The sequence below is a fragment of the Carcharhinus amblyrhynchos genome, chromosome 1, assembly GCF_965287045.1.
Source record: "Carcharhinus amblyrhynchos chromosome 1, sCarAmb.v2.hapA, whole genome shotgun sequence".
Lineage (NCBI taxonomy): Eukaryota > Metazoa > Chordata > Chondrichthyes > Carcharhiniformes > Carcharhinidae > Carcharhinus > Carcharhinus amblyrhynchos.
This window is the reverse complement of record NC_137324.1, coordinates 84,405,326-84,432,338: the sequence shown is the minus strand read 5'-3', so window position 1 is coordinate 84,432,338 and position 27,013 is coordinate 84,405,326. Positions and strand designations below refer to the sequence as shown.

Here is a 27,013-nt window from a genome sequence, read left to right as displayed (position 1 = left end):
TATGGATTGTAACATTTCTTTTCCATAACCCCAGTAACAAAAGAGTGTTGTTTTATTTCAGTAATCACTGCTTGTACTTCAAGTCCAAAATGAATAATGATGATGGAACGTTCTTCATAGTACTTATGTAGAACATTTGCATATGCTAGGATGAAAGTTATTTGTTGGCACTTCGGGCGAGATCTTACGAGCTTGTCCTGCCTAATTTTCAGTACGCTGGGAGACTGGGGTGCCTACACAATGGTACCCCAAGAGTTCAGCAGCTGGCTTCTCTGGTGAGTTCAGCAGCACCACCACCATGCAACCTCCCCACGCTCCCCACCCCCCCAGCAAAAATCGCATCCAGGCACTTCTTTGCACTAAATGCCGTTAGGTTGTGACTCATAGTCTGCTGGAAAAAAAAGGTGGGATTCTCTGCCGTTTCCTCGTTCATTCAGCACTTAGAATCTTTTTCATAAAATCGCACCCTAAGTATTTACTTTCAGATGGTTTCCATCTTTGCAAGATGTGCTGGCAGATATACAAGCTTTAGAAGAGTGAAGATGAGCAGACAGTTTAGATAAAGGGAGGGGTAGTTTTAGCCCTGGTTGTCTAGCAAAGACTGAATGGCTAGTTAATTAAAATCACTCAGGCCTTCTTATCTGTCCTGAAGCCACCACAAGATGACTAAATGTTTTAATCTATTCAAACCTACCAGTGGCTAGGAATCCCCCCAAAGAATATAAGAAATAGGATCAGGAGATCAAGCCAGATCTGCCACTATTCAATACAATCATGGTTAACCTTGGACTTCAATTCCACTTTTCTGCCAGCTCCCCACATCCCCGAGAGACTAACAATGTGTTTTCTCAGCTTTCAATTCAATTATATATTCAATTATGGCGCTTTCACCATCATCTAGAGTAGTGAATTCCAAAGATTCTCAACTCTTTTAGTGAAGAAGTTTCTCCTCAGCTCAGTCCCAAATAATTGGCCCACTATCTTGAGACTGTGTCCCTGTGTTCTAGATAGTCCAGCCTGGGGAAACAACTTCTCGGTTTTGAGTCTTTCAGGTCCCTTCAGAATCTTCTTATGTTTCAGTGAAATTACTTCACATTCTTGCAAACAAAATAGAATGTAGACTATTTAGGTTTATTTATCCTCTCCTGAGTAAAACTCTCTCATCCCAGGAACCAATCTAGTGACCCTTTGTTATACTATCTGAATGCAAACATATCTTTCTTTAAATATGGAGACCAAAACTGTACACGATATTCCAGATGTGATCTTGCCAAAGCCGTGTACAATTGTAGCAGGACTTCTTTATTCCTATATTCCAATCCCCTTGCAATAAAACACCAAAGGGCTATTTGCCTTCTTAATTCTTGCTGTACTTTGCTAACATTGTGTTGCTTCTACGATAAGCTAAAGACTCTCTGATTTTTTAAAAATGGGATGTGGGTATCACTGGCTACGCAAGCATTTATTGCCCATCCCTAGTTGTCCTTCAAAAGATGGTGGGGAGCTGCCTTCTTGAACCATAGCAGTCCCTGAAGTGTAGAGACACCAAGTGTGCTGTTAGGGAGAAAATTCCAGGTTTTTGACCCAGTGAAGAAACATTCAGCCAGAAATACTGAGTGGGTGATCCATCACAACTTCCTCCGGAGGCCTCCAACAGATCAACAGCTGAAGATAGTTGGGCCTAGAACACCTCCCTGAAGAAGTCCTGCAGCAATGTCCTGGAACTGAGATGATCGATCTCCAATGACCACAACCATTTTTCTTTATGCCAGGTATGACTCCAACCAATGGAGACTTTTCCCCCTAATTCCCATTGACTCCAGATTTGCTGGGGCTCCTTAATGCCATACTTGGTCAAATGCTGCCTTGATGTTAAGGGCTGTTACTTTCACCTCACCTCTGGAATTCAGCTCTTTTGACCATGTTTAAACCAAGGCTATAATGAGGCCAGAAGCTGAGTGACCCTGGTGGAACCCAAACTAAGGGTCAGTGGGCAGGTTATCATTGATTAAGTACTGCTTTATAGCACTGTTGATGATTCCTTTCATCATTTTTCTGCTGATCGAGAGTAGACTGATGGGGTGGTAATTAAATCGGGTTGCATTTGTCCTGTTTCTTGTGTACAGGACATTTCTGGGCAATTTTCCACATTGTAGAGGAGTTGCCAATATTGTAAGTGTACTGGAACAGCTTGGTTAGGGGGCAGCAAGTACTGGAGCTCAAGTCCTCAGTACTATTGTTGGAACATTATCAGGGACCATTGCCTTCAGTGAAAAGTCTCACAGCACCAGGTTAAAGTCCAACAGGTTTATTTCGAATCACGAGCTTTCGGAGCACTGCCCCTTCATCAGGTGAACTCATCTGATGAAGGAGCAGCACCCTGAAAGCTTGTGATTCCAAATAAACCTGTTGTACTTTAACCTGATGTTGTGAGGTTTCTTATTATGCCCACCCCAATCCAACACCGGCATCTCTACATCCAGTGCCTTCAGCTGTTTCTTGAAATCACATGGAACGAATCAAATTGGCTGAAGGCTAACATCTATAATGCTGGGGACCTCCGGAGGATACTGAGGTGGATCATTCACTCAGCATTTTTGGCTGAATACCAAATATACAAGTTTTATGCATTTTTAAAAATATTCTGCTTTTCTGTTCTTACTTTCAAAGTGAATGACCTAACAAGTAATTCCCCATTTCATCTGTCATCTTGTTGCCTGCACATTTCACTTGCTTCTTTTTGAAGCCTCTCTATATCCTTCTCATGGCTTGCATTCTCGCAGTTTTAAATTGTCAGTAGATTTACAGGCTGGTGATCTCCAGCCATTCACACCCAGCCCCTGCTGCCAGAGAGGGCAGAGTATTTGGCACTTAGCCAAATCTCAATCACTACAGTGGGATGGCAGAATCTGGCCTATGCTCTGTCTCTTTGTCTAAGTCATTATTGCCCCTTATAAATTGTTGAGGCACTTGTAGTGTTGCTTGTAGCACTCCAGTAGACACAAGCTGTCAACTTGAAAATGCTCCATTCCTCCTAATTCTCTGTTTTTGTTTCAGATTCCAAGTAAACTATATCTACTGGCTCCCCTTTATCTACCATATTAGTTACATCCTCAAAAACTCTAATACATTTGTCAAACATGATTATACGTTTGGAAAACCATGTTGACTTTGTCATGCTAATGATTTTCTAAGTGCATTGTCAAGTCTTCATTAATATTAGATTTCAGTATTTTCCCAATGACTGATGTCAGCTAGCTGGGCAGTAATTCCTTATTTTCTCTCCCCTTTCTTTCTTGAATTGTTGCATTTGCTCATTTCTAATCTGTTGGGACCATTTCAGAATCTGGGGAATTCTGGAAAACCATAACCAGTATATCCATTATATTGGCAGCTATCTATTTTAGAATCCTAGGATGTAGACCTTCACCTCCTGGGATAGCTTGATCCTTTCTAACATGTGTATTTTGACGAGAGAGCTTAAGCGGGAAGCAGATAGGCTACCTGGGAAGTGGATTAGGGTTGGATGAGGCACAACATTGTAAATTTAGGGCATTTTTTAAGCTTTTCTTTACTTTTCTTGTGAGGCTAGAACGATCAGGAGTTACTGTCCAGAATCTACAAAGGTAACTTAGACCTCCATTGCCGCAGTCTCAGATCTGCCCCAACGCCCTCACCACCATCCAATTGTGGGGTCCCCAGGAAATGCGCATGGTGGCATAGCAGTTAAGCTCTACTCTCTCATAGTGCCAGGGACCCTGGTTCAATTCTGGGCTTGGGTCATTGTCTGTGTGGAGTTTGCACATTCTCCCTGTGTCTGCGTGGGTTTCCTCCCACAATCCAAAAGACATATTGATTATGTGCATTGGCCATGCTAAATTCTCCCTCAGTGTACCTGAACAGATGCCGGAATGTGGTGACTAAAGGGATTTTCACAGCATCAGTGTTAATATAAACCTACTTGTGACACTAATAGATGAAATTAAATGGCTCTGCAGTTGATCCTGCCAGTTGTTGCCCAACAAATTCAGATTTGTTTTGCTGCTTTTGCTTTTCTTCCCATTGAACTTCATGGAAAGTTGGAAGGCAGGTTTTAAATCAGACCCCAAGAGTTAAAATAGCCTGACTTCATCTTTGTAGCTGGTGTTCAACAGCTTAACCTGCCCTAAGGTTAAATTAAGGCCAGGAGGACAGTAGATGCAGGCAATCTTTGGAAAATTCTGGAGAAAGTAGGTAGAGATTTGGAAGAGAAAAAAAAAGGAAGGATATGAAAGATAAATTGGTGCAGATGTATCCAAATTCCCTTAATTCAATTCTCAACAACTTGATTATGGCACTGTGGTACAGTGGTTAGCACTGCTGCCTCACAGCATCAGGGGCCCAGATTCAATTCCTGGTTTGGGTCATCGTCTGTGTGAAGTTTGCTCATTCTCCCTGTGTCTGCATGGGTTTCCTCCTACATTCTAAAGATGTAAGAGTTAGGATGATCAGCCACGCTAAATTGCCCTTTAGTGGCAGGTGACTAGCTATGTTAAACGCATGGGACAACGGGGGTAGGTTTGGTGCGGACTCAAAAGGCTGAAAGGACCCCTGCACTGTAGGATTCTCTGATTAGGTTTCTCTCTTGTTGCAAATTGTTTTTGCATGAGGTTTTTTTTAAACTGTTGTTGAATTTGATGAATTTTCTGGCTATTTTCTTATTGATAGATTCAAACAAACAGGGGAGTAAATGGTTATTCTGCAGTTGGCACCAATCTTCTGGGACATGTAATAATCCTTTATCCAGTCCTTTGGAGGCTCTGGGGAGAAGATCATATTAAATGGCAGAGGCAAGCTGAAAGGTGATTGTGGTGATGTTGCAGGAGACAGTGCTGGTAACCACTTTGACCACCAGAAGGCAGTAGTTAGTGGCTGACCATGCTAGGATGGTTGGCAGAGGTAGCACATGACAGTGAGAGCAGAGTACACCCTGTTAAAGTGAAGAGCACCAGCAGTCAGCAGGAGATGAAGAGGAAGGAAGACCAGCTAAATGGCAAAGATAAATGAGGAGCAAGCAGCCAGCCAGGATTTAGTATGCACGTTTGAATTTTTGTATTTGAGCACTTGGTTTTGGAACAACCAGTGGTTTGATTCCTTTTTATTTGTAGGCATTTGAATTTTTACAGATGGTTGATTGACTTTTTTCCATGAACAACAGTGCACATGATGTTGCCAGCATGGTCAAACCCTGTAATTTTTTTTGAAGTATAATATTTAAATGCAGTGAGTCAATTCTAAGAATTGTCGAAATAATTTATAAAAAGCAGACATGAAAACATAGAAACTGGAAGCAGAAGTAGGCCATTCAGCCCTTCAAGCCTGCTCTGCCATTCATTGTGATCATGGTTGATCATTAAATTCAATATCCTGATCCCCCTTCCCCACTATGTCCCTTGATCCCTTTAGCCCCAAGAGCAATATCTAATTTCATAGAATACATGATAGGTAATCCTGATCCTGGCCAAATCAAAAACATTTTAGATATCTTTGGCTTACGTGTTGTGGTCTCAGGATACTGTATCTTTGTTCAAAAACTTCAATTTCATCAGAACAGTATGTGGTGAGTCACTCAGGTGGACTTTCGAATGTATTCTGGTCCTGATAGAATGGTCCTAGCTGTTAGTACACAAATAGGAATATGTATGTTCCTGTCTGTTCATTTAGTTAACAAATAAGATATGTCAACAACAGAAAATGTAAATCATTTCAAAAGCCCCATCATCTCCTATTGTAGTTCTAACAAGTCTCAATCACTGTTTAAAACAGACCAGCACTTTACCCAGTAAATAAACAAAGGCTGTGAGAGATTATTTCTCCAGTGTAATGTTCATGGCTATATAAGCTGAAAGAAAACACAAGGAAGTCCATTCAGGAAATATCTCCTGCCCCAGGTTTCCGTCTTGTGAGTAGTCAAGTAATATTAACCCACCAATTACTCAGCACCCAGAGAAAACAACATTCACACTCACAATGTTAACAGCAGAGAAGGAGACCATTTGGCTTACTATGCCTTTGAAATAACTGCCCTGTTCATGGACTCCTGCAGGCCAATCATCCCACTACACAGCAGCAGCAGCACAGAGCAATAAAATCCAATGCTACACTATTCACCAAAGCTTAATGACACCCATACAATCGAGGACAGAACAAAGAAAATTACAGCACAGGAATAGGCCCTTCAGCCCTCCAAGCCTGCACCAATCATGTTGCCTTCCTGAAATAAAACCCCCCTACCTTTCTGGGGACAATATCCCTCTATTCCCATCCTAGTCATGTACTTGAATTCATCTTTAAAATAGAAACAGAACATTTTTCCTTCAGCAAAGCAACATGTGAGAAAGGATAATGGTACAAAGTTAGGCAAAGCGTCATAGTCCCAAATGCCATTTGCTGCCCACCCCTTTGAGGGGAAGAAGTGACTGATAGTGATTTTAACCTGAGGTTCACCACATCTCATGCAATACTGAGAAGGCAGGCCTTCAAGTATAATCTCAGCCAGAGTGGGAATTGAACCCACAATCTTGGCATTACCATTGTCTAACCAACTGAGCTAAATCCACCCCCAATATGATGTTAGGTTGTTTATTAAACATACCTGTACTGGAGAAGGAAGGACAGAAAATCAGGAACTGGATAGCTGCCATTGTGCATGTTCAACAAAGAATAGGAAATTTACATTCTCTCTTGTGCTACAGGACTGGCACTACTCCTGTGTTCCATCTCATTATTCAAGTTGCACACTACCCGATGATAAGTTGCAGTCCCGTGGCAATGCACTATATTGTAAACATAATCAGCAAATGCCTTGCAGCCAGAGCTGAACACAAAGCAAGTCTTATGTGCAGATCCTGATTGGCAAATACAAATCCCATAGCACCATGTGAGAGGATAGGAGCTGACTCTGTGTTTTAACTAATATTACTTCAGTTAGGTATTCCTTTTTACAGATGGCTGACACATGCAAACATTCATCATTGAATTTCAGAGTTTCAAACTAGGCAGTTTCTCTTTGATAGTATGGAGTGCAAATTCTCTCTCCTGTAAAGACAGTGCACAGAGCATTGGCATAGGTTGGGAATATCTAAAGTACTAGGCATATCTAAAAATAAGGTATAAACCAGGTGAGGCTACACACAATACAAACATACTAAACTGTAGAAACAGCATACCAACAGATCAGATCAAAGTTCTGCAGTCCTGCCAAACCCTACCATTAATGATGGTGAACAATTAAACAACCTAATGGAAGGAGGATGACCCACAAACATTTCCATTGTGACTGATGGAGGATATCAGGTTGTTTTTATTCATTCACAGGATGTGGCCATTACTGGCGTTTTTATTTGCCATCGCTATTTGTCCTTAAAAGGTAGTGTGATCTGGCTTCTTGAAATGCTGTAGTCCACATGTAAATACATACAGAGCTGTTAGGGAAGGAGTTCCAGATTTATGACCTAGTGACAGTGAAGGAACAGTCAAATAGTTTCAATGGTGCAAAATACAATGCTGGAAGTGCCAAATGAATGATCCATTGTAGTCTCCCCTTAGATCCCCAACATCAGAGATGCCAACCTTCAACTAATTCAATTCACTGCATGTGATATTAAACTACAACTGGTCATAAAAGGGCTATCGGCTCCATTTAAACCCTGGGTGTAGTGCTGAAGAATTATGCTTTAGTATTAGCTAGTTCCTAGCCAAGCTGTTCCAGTACAACTGCAGCACTGGCACCTACCAAAAAATATGAAAAATCATCTTTGCATGTTCTGGCCACACAAGTCAGGACTAATCCAATCTAGCCAGATGCCATCCCATCAATTTACTCACAGTCATCAGCAAAGTGATGTAAGGGGTCATTGGCAATGTTATCAATGCAATAAGCTGCTCACCAATGTCCAGTTTAGTTCTACCAGGGCTACTCGGCTTCAGAGCTCATTATGGCTTTGGTCCAAACATGGACTTAACAGCAGATCCCAGAAATAAGGTGAGACTGTCTTTGACATCAAGGTCGGATTTGACCAAGTTTAGATCAAGGACCCCAAATGATACTGAAGTTAATGGGAATTGAAAGTGTGAGTAATGTTGAAATCATACATAGCACAAAAGAAGATGGTAGTGAATGCTGGATGTGAACCTTCTCGTCTGCAGCACTCATTGTAGAAATTCCTCAAACAGTGGCCTGGGCCCAACCATTTTCAATGGTTTTATAAATTACCTTGTCTCCATCATAGGATGAAAAGCAGGATTGCTGATAATTGCACAATGTTCAGCACAACTTGCAGCTCCTCAGATAATGAAGCAGCCTACGTCCATATGCAGGGAGACCTGGACAACATTCTGGCTTGTGTTAGGTGGCAATTAACAGTTAAGCCGCACAAGCGCCAGACAATAACCATTTCCTATAAGAGAGATTCTAACCATCTCCCTTTAACATTCAACATTATCATTAGTGAATCCACCAGCCTCAACATCCTGGACATTACTATTGACCAGAAACTTTACTGAACTAGCCATATAAACATAGTGTCCACATGAGCAGACAAGAGGCAGGCAATTCTATGATAAGTAACTCAACGCCTGACTCCTTCAAGCCGGTCCACCATCTACAAGGCACAAGTCAGGAGTCAGATGGAATACTCTTCACTCGCCTCAAAAATTTCAAGAAGTTTGATACCATCCAGGATAAAGCAGTTCTCTTTATTGGCACCTCATTCACCTCTTTAACCATTCATTTCCTCCACTGCCATTATTCATTCAGATAATGTAAGCATTGCTGACCAGACCAGAATTAATGGCCTTAATGCTGTTGAGAAAGTTTGGGGGAGGGGGAATAGTCTTGAGCCACTGAAGTCCTGATGCTGCACATGGGTACACCTAGAGAGTTATTAGAGAGAAACTTCTGGGATTGTGAACCAGTAACAGTGAAGTAATGGCAAAATATTTCTAATCAGGATCAGAGTGGTGAGTAACTTGTAGGTGGTGGTTCATATAAGCATCTGCAGCCCTTGTTCTTCAAGATGGTGCAGAGCATAGGTTTGGAAAGTCTTACTGAAGAATTTTTGACAAGTTGCTGGGGTGCATCTTGCAGATGGTACACAGTGACAGGAGTGTGTACCATCTGCAAGATGCACCCCAGCAACTTGTCAAAAATTCTTCAGTAAGACTTTCCAAACCTATGCTCTGCACCATCTTGAAGAACAAGGGCTGCAGATGCTTATATGAACCACCACCTACAAGTTACTCACCACTCTGATCCTGATTAGAAATATTTTGCCATTACTTCACTGTTACTGGTTCACAATCCCAGAAGTTTCTCTCTAATAACTCTCTAGGTGTACCCATGTGCAGCATCAGGACTTCAGTGGCTCAAGACTATTCCCCCTCCCCCAAACTTTCTCAACAGCATTAAGGCCATTAATTCTGGTCTGGTCAGCAATGCTTACATTATCTGAATGAATAAAAAATGGATAAATAAAAATGCTGAAAGTCAGTTAAGTTAGGAGAAGTGCCTTATTTTACAACTTTGATTCTAAGAATTAATGTCCAGTGATGAGTGGACTTGAAACCGGGAGTGTTTCAGATCCGACTTTTAGACCCATTCTCAGGCACCCCCAGAAATATCAGCGATTCTGTATCATGCTGCAAAAGCCTGTGGATGGGGCTTAATGCACCTGAAAGCCTGCAGCTCCGATTGGCGCCACCATTTGCACATGCACAGAAAAGAATTATACAATGCTATTCCCCTGCCACATCCCTCCCGGGTTGGATAATGCCTACCCCTGGCCCCCACATATATTGCCCCACACCCCCAACATTATTGATCCCCTTATCCCCCCATAAACCCGCCACCAAGACCAATCATGACTCCCTTCCCCTCACCCCCAACAGATCTCAGGCAGTGGACCTCCCTTGCCCCCACCCCCACCACAACTGATCTGAAGCAGAGAGCTGTCGGTCGCTTGGCACTTACCTCCTTACTAACTAGAGCACCCGAATCAGACTTCTGTGGAGCATATCTGTTTCGCATTGAATCTGGATGGACGAAGGCAGTGGTAAAGGAGGAAGTGCCGGTAAGGTTGGGGGTGCAGTCCATTAAGTCAATTTAAATGCATGCAAATGGCCGTCGCACCCATTTCAGGCGCGGTCCCTATTGCAGCCATTTTTGGGCCTTAGTAAAGGGGAACCGGCACAGAGGCTGGTGTGGATCGCACTAATCGCCTCACGCCTGACTTTACAAGTTTCTGCACCCGAAAATGGGCACAACACAGTAGTAAAAATCAGGCCCTAAGTGCGAAATTGTTTGAAAATTGAGTTAATAAACTTCAATTGTGTTTTCCAGCCTTGCTTTGATTTGCATGACTTGTATTTTGATTCAAAAATTAGTATATTGTTTCGAATAGATCTAAAACTAAATCTATACAAACTCTGAAGGGATGAATTTTAAGCTATTTTAGATTAGAAACCTAAGGTTGAGCAGTTAACCACTTAAGTCATGCAAGATAGACTTATCAAGAATCATCCAAATATACAATAATCATGCCTGAAAATTTAAACTGGAGCAAGAGATCACAAGCTGAAAATGTGGAGTATGGATTAATTTGTCCTTTATTAAAGGTGACCTAACCTCTTAGACAATCACTGAGCCATTACAACTCCTGAATTCATCATTCTGTAATTAAGCAAGCTAGCATTCAGATCTAAACTAAAAACAAAAAAATGCTGGAAGATCTCAGCAGGTCTGGCAGCATATGTGGTGAGAAAAACAAAGTTAACATTTTGAGTCAAATATGACTCTTCTTCTGAACTGTGTGGGTCTGCACCACAGAGTGCACATCCTGCAACAGTGCACAAAGGCTTACACCAAAATCTCCATATGAGCAGCCGCCAGAGCAGATGATAAGGATGCTTAGCCTGTGTGGGTGGTGAATGGGAACAGTGAGGTGATGAGAACACAAACCATAGAGGAATGAAGATGTCTGTGGGACAGTGAATGGTGAGGTCCCTTGAATTGGTGGTGGGTGAGATCTCTGTGAATGTCTGATAGGTGTGTGAGGTGAGAGTGATGAGAAGAGTGAATTTACCCTGGCAGAACGGAAGAGATCATTCATCCTCTTCCTGCATTGGATAGCTGTCCTCTTCTGAAAGAGATTAATGCTGACCACAGCCACCCATGCTTGGTTGGAAACCTTGCTGGCTGGTTTTACAATGTGGTATGGCAATACCTCATGTCACACATCCCAACCACAATGTGGTAAGGTAATGCCTCAAGTCAGAGATCCCACCGTACAGCTGATTCTGCAGGCTGAGATTTTTTTTTTAAAACTGCAAGTGGGAGGAAGAAGCATGCCTCAGCAAATAAGAAAGCATTGTAGGAAATTGCTGAGGAAGTAGGAATTTGATGCTGCACTCCTGGATACAATGCCAGAAAAAGTTTAGTGACCTAATTGGGTCACACTTGGCCTTGTGATTAATAGTACTTTCGATTATATCTTGATACACATCTAACCCTAGCTTCCTGCTTTGTCTTCCCAAGTCTACGCTTGCACATCTTTACACATACATATTTTGATGTACATCTCTGTCTCTATATCTCCTTACACCTCCATCTGACCATCACTAGCAATATTCAACCTTATCGAAATGACCTTCCACAAATGCTGCCCATCCATCCACTCAATACACTATTATTCACCCTCATGGATCATTAGAAAGAGGCAGCAAACCAGATGTGGCTCTGCAATTATCCCCATATTGACAGCTGCAAAAGAAGATATAGTAAGCTGAGTCTTAGCATACCTGCCATCAGAGGTGGAGAGATGGGGGCATCCCAACATCTGGCAACAGAATTAAATATAGCCCAGCCACATGGGATGCAAACATATCAGCAACCAGCGAGATATGAAGATGTGCACCAGTGATTATTTAACAGCACCTAACCTTGACTATTCTAAATTCATGTCTTTCATCAACCACAGATCCTTCAAGCATCCCGCAGGAAGTGATAGAGGAGGAGGATAAAGGCTCAGAAGTCACACAGTCTGAGGATGCCATATCACAAGACTCAGACAGACCATTCACCAGCCTAGAAACAAACACCTCACTGGAACTTACCTGCATGAAACATCAAGCATGGCAGCAAAACAAGTTAATCTAGGCCCTCGCAAAACCTTTAGATAAAAGTGGGCACTTTTTGTACTCAAAGTAAGATGTTAAAAATATAATAATATGGCAATAACAGACTGAAGTATTTCCTTGCAGTTGCAAACATCAGAGTTGAATTTTAATAGTCACAGATCAGACATAGGGTGCATGATAATAATATTTTGACTCTAATCTGGACTTGTCTATGCCATTATCCATGTTTGTGTATTTATTTCTTCTGCATATTCTCATACTATCCTGACTGAGCTCTTAAACCAAAAGATGTATGAATGTACAGATGTTCCCCAGTTTGTGTTTGGTTTAGATTATGCCCTCTCTTTCCTTGGCACCAACTCCACATCTCAGAATTGCCTCTACTTCTTCAGTCGTGGCTGTACCACTGATTGAACTCTGCAAGTGTATGAGTATAAATTAATTTACTTCATTTAATTCACTCAACGGTTGGGCGAGAGAGTGGCAAAGCTCGGAATCGCTATGTTTGATATTGGTATACAGACACTTAGCATGCCCATATTACGTTGTCTGCTATTTTAGGAGGACTAAAAAAAGCAACGAAATCAATGCCCTACAATTTCAATAGCCTTAAGTGATACTCTATGAGCACAGAGTGATTTCTAGGCTGTAGATTGTTAAAGTTCAGCTGGATCTAATTTACATGAATTATAACAACCACAAGGCTGAAACGATTGTTTAGAGTTTAGAGAAAAATAAAACATGAAAAACCATTGTCTGAAAAAAATGCAAGGAGTATTCCATGAGGACTTTGTAGAATTATTGCGTTGGATAGTTATATTAACATAAATACTCGTTAAAATCTGAAAATAGATTTTATGCCTTGTAATGCTTGAGCGCGTACAAACGAATCTGTGCGGAGGAGCAAGGCAGCTGATCCCTCCCTCCAACCCACGCCCAAATAAATGTCAACTCAAGTGAAGTTCTGAAAGTAGAAGTTAGTCACATCATATACACGAATCATTTCCCCAATTCACCGTGGTCGTTCCCGTTTTACAAAAGAGCAGCTCATTTCACAATGACTGAGGTGAAAAGTGGAGATTAAAGTCGAAATGGCGAAGGAAATCAGAGTGGTCAATTGGTAAGTTACAGCCTTAGGAGTCTGTGAAAGGGAAAGGCCAAAGGATGTAAAGGAGGTCTTGTGAAAGAATGAATCGGACTGGCAGCCCGCGAGATACTTCTTCATTTCAACACAGTGAAGTCTCTAAAGAGAGAGGATGTGTAGGGCAAGATCTCTGAAATTAAGAAATATAGTGAATTCAAAGAAACACCAACCATGTTGTAAAGTAGCGAGATGCAAGAAAAGGGGATTGTAATCCATACAAGTCGGTAACTAAAAGTGAAATAAAGAGTCTCGTGAAATCTACACGTATATTTACATTTAAAACTGTTCATGTCTAACATCTCCCAGCTCTATCGGAAAATCAGCGGTTCACACTTTCTCTGTCCACCGATACTCCCTGACTTGGCGGAGAATTTTACACAAGTTTGTTTTTGTTTCAGATTGGCATCCGCAGCATTTTGTTCCCATTGCTAGGCTAAGATTTTAGCTTCAATAACTGGGCAGCTGTGATATAAACAAAATTCCTGGTCACGCTGTAGCTCTAAACAAAACTTCAAGTCTCTGCCCAGTTCACATTGAATGATATCCCACGTCTCTTGTCCTATATCCTCATACGTATATATATATCAGTCGTGTGTGGAATGAATGGGGCTTTTAACAGTTTGCATGCCTGGTTGCTTTGTTTATATTCAGAACTGCATAGATGCCGACTCAATTATACAACATCTGTTTACTATCGGCAGCGAGGAGTCCAACACTATTACCAGCGCGTTCTTGCATATCCTGCTGGAGGATCGTACAGATAAATCATTCGGCGTTGCCTCGTTTAAAAAATGACAATGGGGGCCAATAAGGAACAAACGTCTGAATAGACAGTGACAGCAGAGAAGGGGCTGAAATGTTTTCTTGCTGTCATGACAGTATGCCGACGAGTCAGGATTCTGTACTATGGGGATTCACTATTGATCTCACCGCTGAAAGGCGATATTCCGGCAAATCTGAAAGTAATCCACACACAAGACTTTTCCTTGATCGATCCTGCTCCCTCTGGTAGGCTGATTTGTCTCTTTGATACCGGTTAGTGCTGCCTCCCCACACTCAGCCCCCCTCTCTCTAGTGTTTACACTCTGACTGCTCGCTGTTTGAATTGACTCGAAGCTGACTCCAGTCCTTCCAACAATAAAGCAAAATAATTCAAAAGCCATCGGTGCTTTTCCCATCCACTGAGTTGAGCAGTTCTCTCACAGGCTTCGGGACTACAGCCGTGCCCAAAACGATCAAGTGCACCGAATCTCATTTTAGAAATACACTGAACCAAACATGAACGTTTTATATACCACTAGCTGAGATGTTTTATAGAAGTTAATTCTACAGAAAGTCAAAAGGGGAACCCACGCGATTATTGTGCAGTTTCTAAACTTGGCCACTTGTTCCCAAACGAATAGGAGGAATGTTAGAAGGAAGCTGGGGGTGTTCTGTGCCCAACTCCTGTTGGGAATTCCACCCCCCCCCCCCAACTCCTCCCCATTGTAAATGTATAGTCCACTTTCTGTCCTGAATGGGAATACCTTCAAGTCCTAAAGAAAGGTGCGTTATTTGCTTTTCCACATGTCAACAATGGTTGGGTAGTGGAAGGGCTTGGGATCATTGACCTAGAGTTAATGGGAAATGTTTGTGTGGAGCTACTCGCCCGTTTTAGCTGAATGAATCAATTTTCAATGCAATCAGAATTAATTCCTACCTCATGCAGGAACTCCCACACGCATCGAAAACAAGAGTAAGGAAAAGGGGCCGCAACAGTGCTTGGAGAAAAAGTTCGTGCAAAGACGAATCGCCTGACTGTAAGGTGCACAGCGAGTTTAACTGGAACTTCATACACTTTGATCCCATGTTCACCTTGTCCCCTGTGTGGGAATCAGGGTGTTGGGGGTTCCCTGGCTTTGCTCTCAGCTCCCACCGCTAAACAAATGCAGTTCAGAAAGAAAGGGTTCAAACTCACGGAAGAAGATGTACTCGGTGTAGCTGCTCCACATCTTGTCGTCTCGGTACTGGTTGATGAAGGTGGCTGTCCCGGTGGAGTTACAAGCCACCATGTGGAAACCGGCCTCTGAGAGCCTGTCAAACGCTTGCTCCAGGTAAGTGAATTTCAGGTAAAAGCGGGACGTGTACTTCTCCGGGGGCCGGTCAGGGTCCCGGCTCTCGTTCAGGGTGTCCCCAAAAACCTCCTTGGTCAGGGCAATCCTGCCACACACCATGATCCTGGCCACCCGCCGAAACTTGGCATCCGCCTGGTTGTCCCTGACCAGGGTGTAGGAGCCGCGGTAGCCGATGGTGATGAAGCCGGATCTGCGCTCTGCCGGGGAAGGGGCAGCCTTGGGCAGCACATCACTGCTCTGGGAGTTCTCCTCAATGTCACTGTGGCAGCTCTCCTCTGTCACCGAGCTCTGCTTGGTGACCTTGGGCGTCAGGAAGCTGACCAGCTCTCCCAACTGGAAATGTTCAGCCTCCCGGAGCAGCCTCTCCTTCTCCGGGAAGTGCTCGGGCAGCACCAGCTGCTTGTCCCGGAGATAGTCCAAGATGTACCTGAAGAGGAAGCCGTCCCGGTCGAGGAAGTAACGGCCCCTGTTGTCCCGGGGAAGCACCTTGGCGTTGTTCCTGCAGAAGAGCTTGGCCAGCAGGCAGTCGGAGACACTGAGCAAGGTGTCGTGTTTGGTCACATATACCTGCCCCCCAACGTTCAGCTCCAGCACCTCGGGGAAGGAGCTGGACATCTCACTGATGGGTAACACAGTGTCGCGGACAGCCATGGCTTCTGGAGAAGGCTGGGGGTAGTTGAGCCGAAGACAAGGGCAGTGCGCTGATCACAGCTCCCAGGCGGAGAGTGTGTGCACATTCCCCACTGGGGAGGCAAGGCGGCGGCTCCTCCAGAAGGCGACGGCAGGACAGGGGAGGGCGAGGGGATGGTGTATGTGTGCGCGATGAAGAGAGAGGCAGTGGACCAACTGGCAGCACCAGGATACAGGAGAGAGTCTGGGGAAGTACCCTGACGTCAGCCAGGCTGCAGGGAGGGGACTTTGCAAGTCTGGATTGAAAAGTAAATGGAAATCCACTCCATCTCTACCTGTAACCTCTGCCTCATACCTATCGACTCAAGAACAGCTTCTTTCCTGCTGCTATTTGAATGGACCTATCTTGCATTAAGTTGATCTTTCTCTAAACCCTAGCTTTGACTGCAACACCACATTCTGCACTGTCTCGTTTCCTTCTCTATGAACGGTATGTTTTGTCTGTATAGCGCGCAACAAACAATACTTTTCGCTGTATGTTAATACATGCGACAAGAATAAATCAAATTATTAGCCCGCTACAATTAAAGTTCACAATGAGTGCAAACTTCAGCGCGAAGAAAGATTCGACTAACCTTTAGGAGTTTCAGTTTTCCTCCTTTCAGACAGTGCTTTCTAAAATCTATTTGAAAACTCGACATGAATTAAACCAATATTTAAAAAAAATCCATTAGCGGTGCCGTGATATGGGTTGGTCGATGTGAACAGGACATGGTGCTGCTGCAGGCTGCGAGGGAAGTTTTATTTTTGTAGAATACTGCATGGTTACACTGTTGGTGGCCGGCGTATTTGTAATTAAACCCGATCAGCTTTCTTCATCTAAAAACTTTCTCTTGTTTGACATGCTTTAAATGCTTCGATTGTGATGTCTTGCACCTGCGACATTTGTTTAATAACTTGGGAAAGTCTATGGACGTTAATTATACCTTTAAGCCTCGAAAATATTCTTTGAAGGAGCTGAACAAAAAAATGATTGGAAGTGCAGATATTTGAAATGCTTTGAAGGAGATGCCCGGGGGCTGTCGATAACAATAGATTAGGGACAATATATAAAAACTCCAGTGGAATGGTAAATGTTTATACAGAATCAATCGAAGGCTTTATCTGTGTGCGTGAGAGAGACAATGCGGCTTAAACATGATCAATATAAATGTTGTAGGAAATGTTACCGCTTGTCCATTCTCAATAATGATTGCGTTATTTTACCAATGCCGCGCACTGATTTCAGACAGGTCCAAAGATCACAAGACAGCTTAGTGGCTTTTTTGCAACTTTCAAATATCGAGAATGAAAATGAAATTATATTAGGTTACGAAAGTGAAATTGGAATCACACGCCACCCATTTGCCATAATAATGGGTTAAAGTAAGAACCAGCATGGATGTCATTGAACCGCGGCCCTGCCTTTTTACTCTTTAAAAGGCTACAATAGTTGAAATGCAAATATAAAGTGGTTTCGATAGAAGAGTGGGTGAGAGGAAGCCACTGTAATTCATCATGCGGCAATTTTGAAGTGTTCAGGAGCAATAAACGACTAATATTCGAATCAGAAAGCATCCTTGAGTTTTATTAGCTTTTGAGTGCGTGGATTTCGATTGTGCACAGGACTGGTACCTAATCTTGCTGGTAACACCACGGGGTTGTAATGAGTAAATGCAAACCGCATTCCCAAATGAGAGATCCTGACTCAGTACTCTTCAGCGCTTCCTAGCGAGCGCTTTTAGACCAGCGTTGGACAGGCTCAGGCAGATTCATCGCTCAACAGGTTCTGTGGCCCCGAACACCGAAAAGGGGAGCAAAATAACGAATACGACGAAATAACACAACACGCATTTAAACGGGTACATGTGAAACCGGTAAGATCTATTTGGTCATTTTCCAAAGTGTTTAATTACATTACATGACTTGGTCTGTAGGAAGAACTCAAAACACTTTTAACCCAAACTTGCACCAGACAGCATTCCTGTGTATTTAAAAACTCCATTCACACCAACATTAGGTGTTATTTTACAATCACAGCCGCCTCAGTGAGAAATGAATTGATTATCAATGCATGATAATCAAAATGCGAACTTTTATTCTATGAAATGCCAGGTTACTGTCAGCCACAAATGTTTTCCAGATTCATTTCAATGTACCAAAACTCGAGCAGGAGCCATTGCCGGAGTATTGCTTGACATTCGCTTACAAGACCATTTATGTACTTAACTCATAAGTCACTGTCCTCTGACAGGCAATTGGAAGAGGAAAATGTACATTTGATGCATTTTTTATTAGTGTCACAAGTAGGTTTACATTAACACTGCAATGAAGTTTTGGTCCATCAAACCTGGATTTGAATTCAAAACCTGTCATTCCGTGATCACTACTGCCCAATGTCTCCTCTTTTCTGCTTGACTCTTCAGTTATGTTGGCACCATGATTTTAACACTTCATCTTGGCATTCAAAATAGCCTCTTCCTCCAATAAATTTTATCTCTGGAGATGGATAAAGGTGATTTTTTTAAAAAATCGTTTGTGGGACATGGGCATTGCTGACTGGCCAGTATTTATTGCCCATTCCTAGTTGCCCTTGGGGGACAGTTGATAGTCAACCATATTGTTGTGGCTCTAGAATCATATATAGGCCAGACCAGGTAAGGATGGCAGATTTCTTCCCTAAAGAATGGTAATAGTGAACCGGGTTGGTTTTTCTGACAATCAACAATGGTTTCAAGATTATTAGTAGATTCCTAATTCTGGATTTTTTTTATCAAATTCAAATTCCACCATCTGCAGTGGTGGGATTCAAAGCTGGGTCCCCATAACATTACCTGAGTTTCTGGATTAATGGTCTGGCGATAGGACCATTTAGCCATTGCCTACTTAATTCAAATAGCAAGAAAAAACATTATATTTGTCCTTTGTAGGGAGGATTGGCAAGATGTACTTTATGGTCTGTTATTCAAACGTGATCGGTTCCTTTGCATTCACAGTTGCATCTGTGTTTTTGAGCTCCACCAGTCTCAGTAAAAAAAACCTAAACAACCTCCGATTGAATAGTGCTTTTAATATGTCCGATACACTTCACATTGGCAACAGTTAGCTCAAGTCAAGTGTTGGGGAATTTGAGAAAGTTGGTTGAAGGTAAGAGAGTTTTAAGAAAGTATTTTAAGGTAGGCAATGAGGCAACAAAGCAAAACAATTTGAAAAGAAGCTTTAGAAGTTAGCATCAAGACAGGTGAAAGCTCCTCTCTCAAGAAAGGAGCATTTGGGCCCAAATTTTATGGCCCTCTGCTGGCAGGTTTGGAGTGTAAATGATCATGAATGGGTTCCCGCCCATCCCACCTCTCAGCGTTCTTGCGCCAGCAGGCAAGGCCTCGGATGGCTGTCCACCATTACCCCAGTTGAGGCCCTTAAGTGACCAATTATTTGCTACTTAAGCGCTGTTTCTTGCCCAATCTCAATTTCTTACTAATTTTAGTGATTCAACTGGCTGGAAATCAGTTAACTTGTTGTAAAGCAGGACCAATCTGGCCACTTTGGTATATGTTGAATCTAGTGACTTCTACACTTTTATATAATAACAAAGTGTGTCATTGCAGAATGAAGAGAACGGCTCTTATTAACAGCATTCTGTGTGAGTGCATAGTAAATTAATGATGGCTGTGCAGAATTCCGTCAGACAGATTGCCTCAACTTTCTGTCTGAAGGAGAGAGTCTATTCGGAATGATGCCCCAAAGGTAGTGGACTGGGTAAAAATTAATTAACTAACTCTTTTTTTCCACCAAATTATTTGTGGTGATGTTAACAGCCAAATATTTACGTTACTCATATGACATTGCTTTATCTACATACATAACCAGGTATCTTAAATAGATAAATGACTAAGCAAGGGAATGTCATTAAGAATTAATCCAGTAACAACAAACATATTTTCTTGGCTTTTATTACGATCTTCCATGTTTCCAATTTCAGTGTGACTTTAAATATGTTTGTTGCTTAAATTTAGCCAATTTACTTTTAACAAATATCTTGCATGGCTGACAAGGAGATAAGTTCAGATCACGTTGCGCAGATACCTATATAAAATCAATAGACAAAGGGGAGATATAATTGTGTTGATATTGTGAAGATGGTAACTTAGTTATTTTACAGTTGCATGGAAGTCATAATGGGGGTTAGTTGGAACTGAAGGAGAAGAATGCATAACAGATTGACAACATTATAATCACACTGGGCTATATTCGGATAATAAAAACTGTAGGACAAACCCAACAATATTTTCTTCTTTCATCTGCCTTTGTAACTATGATTACCACAAATACTACAAACTCTGCTTGTCATTAAGCTTTTTATTTCAGCTGCTATATCTGTCAATCAGTTATCATTCTTCCATTTAAATCTTCCTATAAACAGTTTAATCAACTCAGTTTTGGTAGTTCTTAATTTTCCTAACATTGGCTTAGTCTTTTGAAAGTACTGATCTTCACTACACCTGCCCTGTCCATATAATCTTGGCCACACAAATCTAGGTTGGGCTAAGGGTGTCATGCACTGTTCGATGAGCAACTCCGCAAGTATTCAAGAGGCACTAGATATAGCACTTGGGGCGAATGGGGTCAAACGTTATGGGGAGAAAGCAGGACTCGGCTATTGAGTTGTACGATCGACCATGATCATGATGAATGGCAGAGGAGGGTCAAAGGGCCAAATGACCTATTCCTGCTTCTTTCTTCTATGTTTCTATGTATGTAAACAATCCCAAACAAAGTTCTGAGAAAAACCAGCATTCTGATCAACATTTATCCCTCAGTCAACATCATCCAAATAGATTAAATGGTCATTACTGGTATTGGAGCCTTGCTATACACAAAGCTTCCATGTTTTCTTACAAATCAAAAGCAATAAATTGGCTGTGCAGAGATTTTGGGATTTCCTAAGGGTGTGAAAAGTGCTGCATAAATGTTGACTTCTTTGTTTCTTTCTACTAGGATTGGAAAATTAAACAAGATAATAATTCTTGCAAGTTAGCAGAATGATAATATACAACAAAGATTTTTATAACTAGCCAAGATTAACCCTCCAATGTAGCAGCTTGCATTTACAGAGCACATTTAATTTAAAGACATATTCCAAATACTGTAAGGTAGCAGTGGAAGGATATGTTTCTGAATGGAGAGCTGTGACAAGTGATGTTCCTCAGGGATCAGTGCTGGGACCTTTGCTGTTTGTAACATATGTAAATGATTTGGAGGAAAATGTAACTGGATTGGTTAGTACGTTTGTGGATGATACAAAGATTGGTGGATTTGCGGACCATCAGAGGATACAGCAGGATATAGATCAGTTGGAGACTTGGGCAGAGAGATGGTAGATGGAGTTTAATCTGGACAAATGTGAGGTAATGCATTTTGGAAGGTCTAATACAGACAGGAAATATACATTAAATGGCAGAACCCTTAAGAGTATTGATAGGCAAAGGGATCTGGGTTAACAGGTACACAGGTCACTGAAAGTGGCAATGCAGGTGGAGAAGGCAGTTAAGAAGGAATACAGCATGTTTGCCTTCATCAGTCGGGGCAATGTGTTTAAAAATTGGCAAGTCATGTTGCAGGTTTATAGAACCTTAGGCCGCACTTGGAATATAGTGTTCAATTCTGGTTGCCACACTACCAGAAGGATGTGGCGGCTTTGGAGACGGTACAGAAAAGGTTTAACGGGATGGTTCCTGGTATGGAGAGCATTAGCTTTGAGGAGAGATTGGAGAAACTTGGTTTGTTCTCACTGGAGCGAAGGAGGTTGAGGGAACACCTGATAGAAGTCTACAAGATTATGAGAGGCATGGACAGAATGGATAGTCAGAAGCTTTTTCCCAGGTGGAAGAGTCAATTACTGGGAGCATAGGTTTAAGGTGCGAGGGACAAGATTTAAAGGAGATGTACAAGGCAGATTTTTTACACAGGGACTAGTGGGTGCCTGGAACTTGTTGCCGGGAGAGGTAGTGGCAGCGGAGACAGTAGTGACTTTTAAGGGGCGTCTTGACAAGTACATGAATAGAATAGGAATAGAGGGATATGATCCCCAAAAGGATAGGGGGTTTTAGTTAAGTTGCGCAGCACGGTCGGTGCAGGCTTGGAGGGCCAAAATGCCTGTTCCTGTGCTGTAATTTTCTTTGTTCTTTGAAAATAGATGGCAGATGGTTAGGTAGACAATTCCCCAGGGTGGGTTGGGATCTACCCCAGGTTATCCATTAAGGTGGACAATCCCTGGGGCCACATGGAATCTATCCCAGGTTACTGCAGGAGGCAAGGGGAGAAATAGCTGGGGCCTTACCAGATATATTCATATCCTTTTTGACCACAGGCAAGGTTTCAGAGGACTGGGAAATAGCCCATGTTGTTCCATTGTTTAAGAAAGGAAGAAGGGGTAATCTAGAAAATTATAAACCGATAAGCTTGACATCAGTGGTGAGAAGCTTTTGGAGAAGATACTAAGGGGCAGGATATATGCACATTTGGAAGAAAATGGACTAGTTGATGACAGGCAGCATAGTTTTGTGTAGGGAGGTCAAGTCTCACCAACTTGATTGAGTTTTTTGAAGAGGTGACAAAGATAATTGACGGGAGAAGGGCTGTGGATCTAGTTCATATAGGTTTTCTGGGCTTTAGTAAGGCATTTGACAAGGTCCCACTTGGCAGACTGGTACAAAAACTAAAATCACATGGGAATCAGAGTGAACAGGCTAGATGGATACAAACTGGCTTGGTTATAGAAGCTAGAGAGTAGTGATGGAAGGGTGCTTTTAAGAATGGAGAACTATAGCTAGTGATGTTCTGTAGGGATCAATGCTGGGACCTCTATTGGCTGTGATATATATACATGACCTGATGGAAAATGTGGGTTGTCTAATCAGCAAGTTTGTGGATGACACAAAGATTGGTGAAGTTGCTGATAGTTCCGGGTATTGTCACAGGATACCACATACTATAAATAGATTGGAGAATGGGGCACAGAAATGGCAGATGGAGTTTAATCTGGGAAAAAATATGAGGTGATGCATTTTGGTGAATCAAATTTAGGTGAATTAAGGAAATTTAGGAAAATTAACATACTGAGGGATCTGAGCGCGTTGGTCCTAAGTTCCCAAAAAGTGGCAACACAGATGGCCAAGGTGATTAAGAAGGCATTTGGCATACTTGCCTTAATCAGCCAGGACACTGAGTACAAGAGTTGGGGAAATCATATTGCAGCTATATAAAACCTTGGTTAGGCAACATTTGGAGTATTGCATGCAGTTCTGGTCACCACACTTTTAGAAGGACATGGAAGCTTTGAAAAGGGTGCAAAAAATGTTCACTAGGATGTTGTCCAGTCTTCAGGGTGTTGGCTATGATGAGAGGTTGAATAAACTAGGATTGTTTTTACTGGAAAGACAGAGGCTGAAGGGAGACCTGATAGAGGGCTACAAAATTATGAGAGGCATAGATAAGGTAGATAGTCAGAGGCTTTTTCCAAAGGTGGAAGTATCAATTACAAGGGGACATAGGTTCAAGGTGAGTGGGACGGGAAATTTTAAAGGAGATATGCGGGGAAAACTTTTCATGCAGAGAGTGGTGAGTGCCTGGAACATGCTGCCAGAGGAGGTGATGGAAGCAAGCACACTAGCAACACTTAAGAGGCATCTGGATGGGCACATGAACAGGGAAGAAATAAAGGAATATGGACTGAGTAAGGACAGAAGGTTTTTTTTATTTAGTTAGGGCATCATGATTGGTTTAGGCTTGGAGTGCTGAGGGGCCTGTTCTTTTGCTGTATTTTTCTTTGTTCTTTGAGGTGAACATGCTACAATCAAATAGGAATAGTGCATGCAAGTGCAATCCTAAATTGCTGGATGATGGAGGGGAGGCATAGGAGGATGTTATAAGATCAACGCCATATTAAACACTGAAGAATGGTTGAGAAGGGAAAATGGGAAGACTACCATAGTTGCTACTACCATTACAGAATAATGGCCAAAATTTTACCGGCTTGCCTGCCCCAATTTAAGGGGCTGGTGAGACTCGGAGAACAGCATTTCCTGTTGGCCTCGGGTTGGGTCGTACAAACCTTGGGCAGATGTGCTGGTAAAATTCTGCCCGAAGTACTATTTTCGATAGTTCTGTGGCATAAATGCCACATCATTTTATAGGACGACTATATTAATTACATAGTTTCATATACACCAGGATTGTAGATTTCAAAATTCGCCCAGGCAAAAATATCAAATCCCAATGTTCCATTCAAATAAAAATCTCATTCAAAGTTATGTATATTAATGGTTTTGATTGAAGGCACACCTGTAGGCAAGATACCTGCATTGCTTGACGTAACTAATGTTCATTCGACCTCATGAAACAATTGAGGGTTTTTGAAAGAGCTAATATGAATGACACTGCATTGTGGGGATAAAACAATATGCATAATGATGGTGATGACATGCAGATGATAAGGCAAATCAGAAATGCTTGGAGTTCAGTAATTCACCTGATGTGGACTTCTTCCCACCCCAAGTACAGGCTGAAACCATTACTGTGTTAATTTTGGCAGTGTTAATTGGTACTTATTTGTTTCTTATTTGGGGAGTTATTGCAGGCACAATGGGCCAAATTCCTTCAGTGATGCAATAATTCTATAATCCTGTTTCTGTGAATCTGGTGTTGATTACTTTGACATGAAAGACGGTGTGGTCCAGATGGCCTACTCCTGCTCCTATTTCTTATGTTCTTATGTTCTTATGTATCAATGATTCAGCTCTGGAAAACTCAGGAGAACATATTAAGTATAAATATCATCTTTGCTAACACCCTTGCGATGTCACTGCATATATATTTCCTCTGGAACTGGAACTTGTGACTTCTAAAATCCTTAAAATGTCCACTTCATAATTCGGCAGTTGAATATTTTGGTAGATGAATATTTGGTGGCAGTAATTTTAAAGTTTGAATCATCTTTGAGAAGGACTTGAATAGTCAGAAAAGAGAGATATTGTTTCATCATTGTAGTAAGACAGAATAGGCTTTTTTTTTAAACTTATTACATGCAAATCACTTCTCATTATGATCACACGTTTCCACAGCTGTGAGGGACTCTTGCAGATAGTTAGCCAAAATTATATAATTTACTGCTTAATGATGAGAACTGCCAAGATGCTAGGAAATTTTCTTAGCATTTCACATCAAACAATAGTTTGTTCAATGAACGTTTTATACTCAAACAAGTGCAACTTAAAATGGAGAAATTTGTGATTTTGCAGCATCTGGTACATTTCAAATTAAATCAGGAACGTTTTACTTGTGCTCAAAAAAATACATTTTATTCCAGCGTTGTGATCTTTGACCAATGCCAATTTTTAATGACAAGAATGAAATGAAAACATCTCAAGAGTATCTCTGTGACGCAGCTCTTTGTCTGAAATGAGGGTGAACTTTGGTGATCTTGAGTTATTTCATCTGTTGTATCTAATCTCATTTAATTAAATTCCAGTTGAAATTAGTCAGTACTTTATTCCAATTTGAAAAGTTTATTGCAAATCTACCACTGGTACTTATCCTATTGAAGTGAAATAAATGAAAGTACAGCACTAATCTTAATACTACAATGTATTACAATATATTGGTGTCAAAGCTGATGCACCCATCATTCAAGGAGAATGCTGCACTTGGTTCCAAATGGTGTGACACACTGCAATGCACCGTGACTATTCTACAGAGCTCGGAAACATTTGCAGCATTCAGCTTGAGTGATGGGGAGGCTCCTTAGGGAAATTTTATGATCTGTGGAAGTTGCTCTTTACATGATGTTTTATCTTCATTTTTTTCCCATGCCTATGGTGAATGTCAACCCCACCTCTGTAAATCTAGTAGATCATGCTCCAAGTTGTTTTCTTACAAAATGTAATCTGCCTGACAACTCCCTACCAGCAGAACCATTTATAGGCTTTACGGGAGATTGTTGTTCCATTTCCATCAATTGTGTGTTCCCCACAGAGAATAGAGCTGTGGTCTTCTATTCATCAGGGCTATGATGGGTAGATGGGTCAACTCCATTCTTACAGGATACAGACACTTGGGATGCATGCCCTGCATTTCAAAAATACTACTGCCTGGGACTCTGATATTTAGACCCATAAAACAGATCCATTATATATTGTAATAAAATTGTAGTCTGAACAGAATGGAAAGAACAATATTTATAACAGTTTGGAGGAAGAAGCATCTTTCCCACTGGTACCGAGTTTAAAGTTTGCAAAAGCAATAAGCTTTCAGGAAAAGATGTGAGACATCGAAAAGAGTTGCATGTAAATCACATGTTTCTCGCAGCTTTGAAATGAAAGCTGCATGATATTAATTGTCATTTCTAGCAGAGATTTATAAATATTTTGCATATCATTCATTCATTGAAAATGAATAATTTTCAATTTCCCCGCTCCCCTCCATTCCTCAAGCGTTTAAACTCCTTACTGGATGGAATGTGTTTCCATAGGAACTAGAGCCTTGTACAAGTAGTCTTGACAGTGAGCACAAACAGGAAAATTGATCAGGTTTAAATTCTGGCCAAATTTGATCTGAAGACCAATGGTGTACCCTTTTAGCAAAGTTGCTAAAAGTATTCAAGAAAGAAACAAGCTGATACTTGCAATTATAAAGTGTGCTGATGATATGCTAAATTTGCAAACAGATTTAGCAACCAATAAAGTACTTTTAATGTGCAATCACTCTTGTGTAGGAATGAGTACCCTAGTTGATTTTGACCTTTTAACCCTGGAGTTAATGTAATGTTCTTATCACTGACCTAGTAGATCATAGGTCAAGGGTTCAATTGAAAATTTCCTGATCTCTATGGCTCAGTATGTTTATTCAGTGAGCTATT

The 27,013-nt window shown here is 41.6% G+C and overlaps 1 protein-coding gene across 5 annotated transcripts in view; it reads right to left on the bottom strand.

Moving 5' to 3' along the window:
* Positions 1 to 16,190, bottom strand: part of LOC145349758 (BTB/POZ domain-containing protein KCTD8-like) — a 199,177-nt gene extending 182,987 nt beyond the window's left edge. For all 5 annotated transcript variants that reach the window (XM_080198326.1, XM_080198318.1, XM_080198310.1 and 2 more), the window contains exon 1: positions 15,276 to 16,190. In XM_080198326.1, the coding sequence (XP_080054452.1) occupies positions 15,276 to 16,083 (808 nt within the window). In that variant the 5' untranslated portion in view covers positions 16,084 to 16,190. The remainder of the gene's footprint in view (positions 1 to 15,275) is intronic.
* Between the last annotated feature and the right edge of the window lie 10,823 nt (positions 16,191 to 27,013).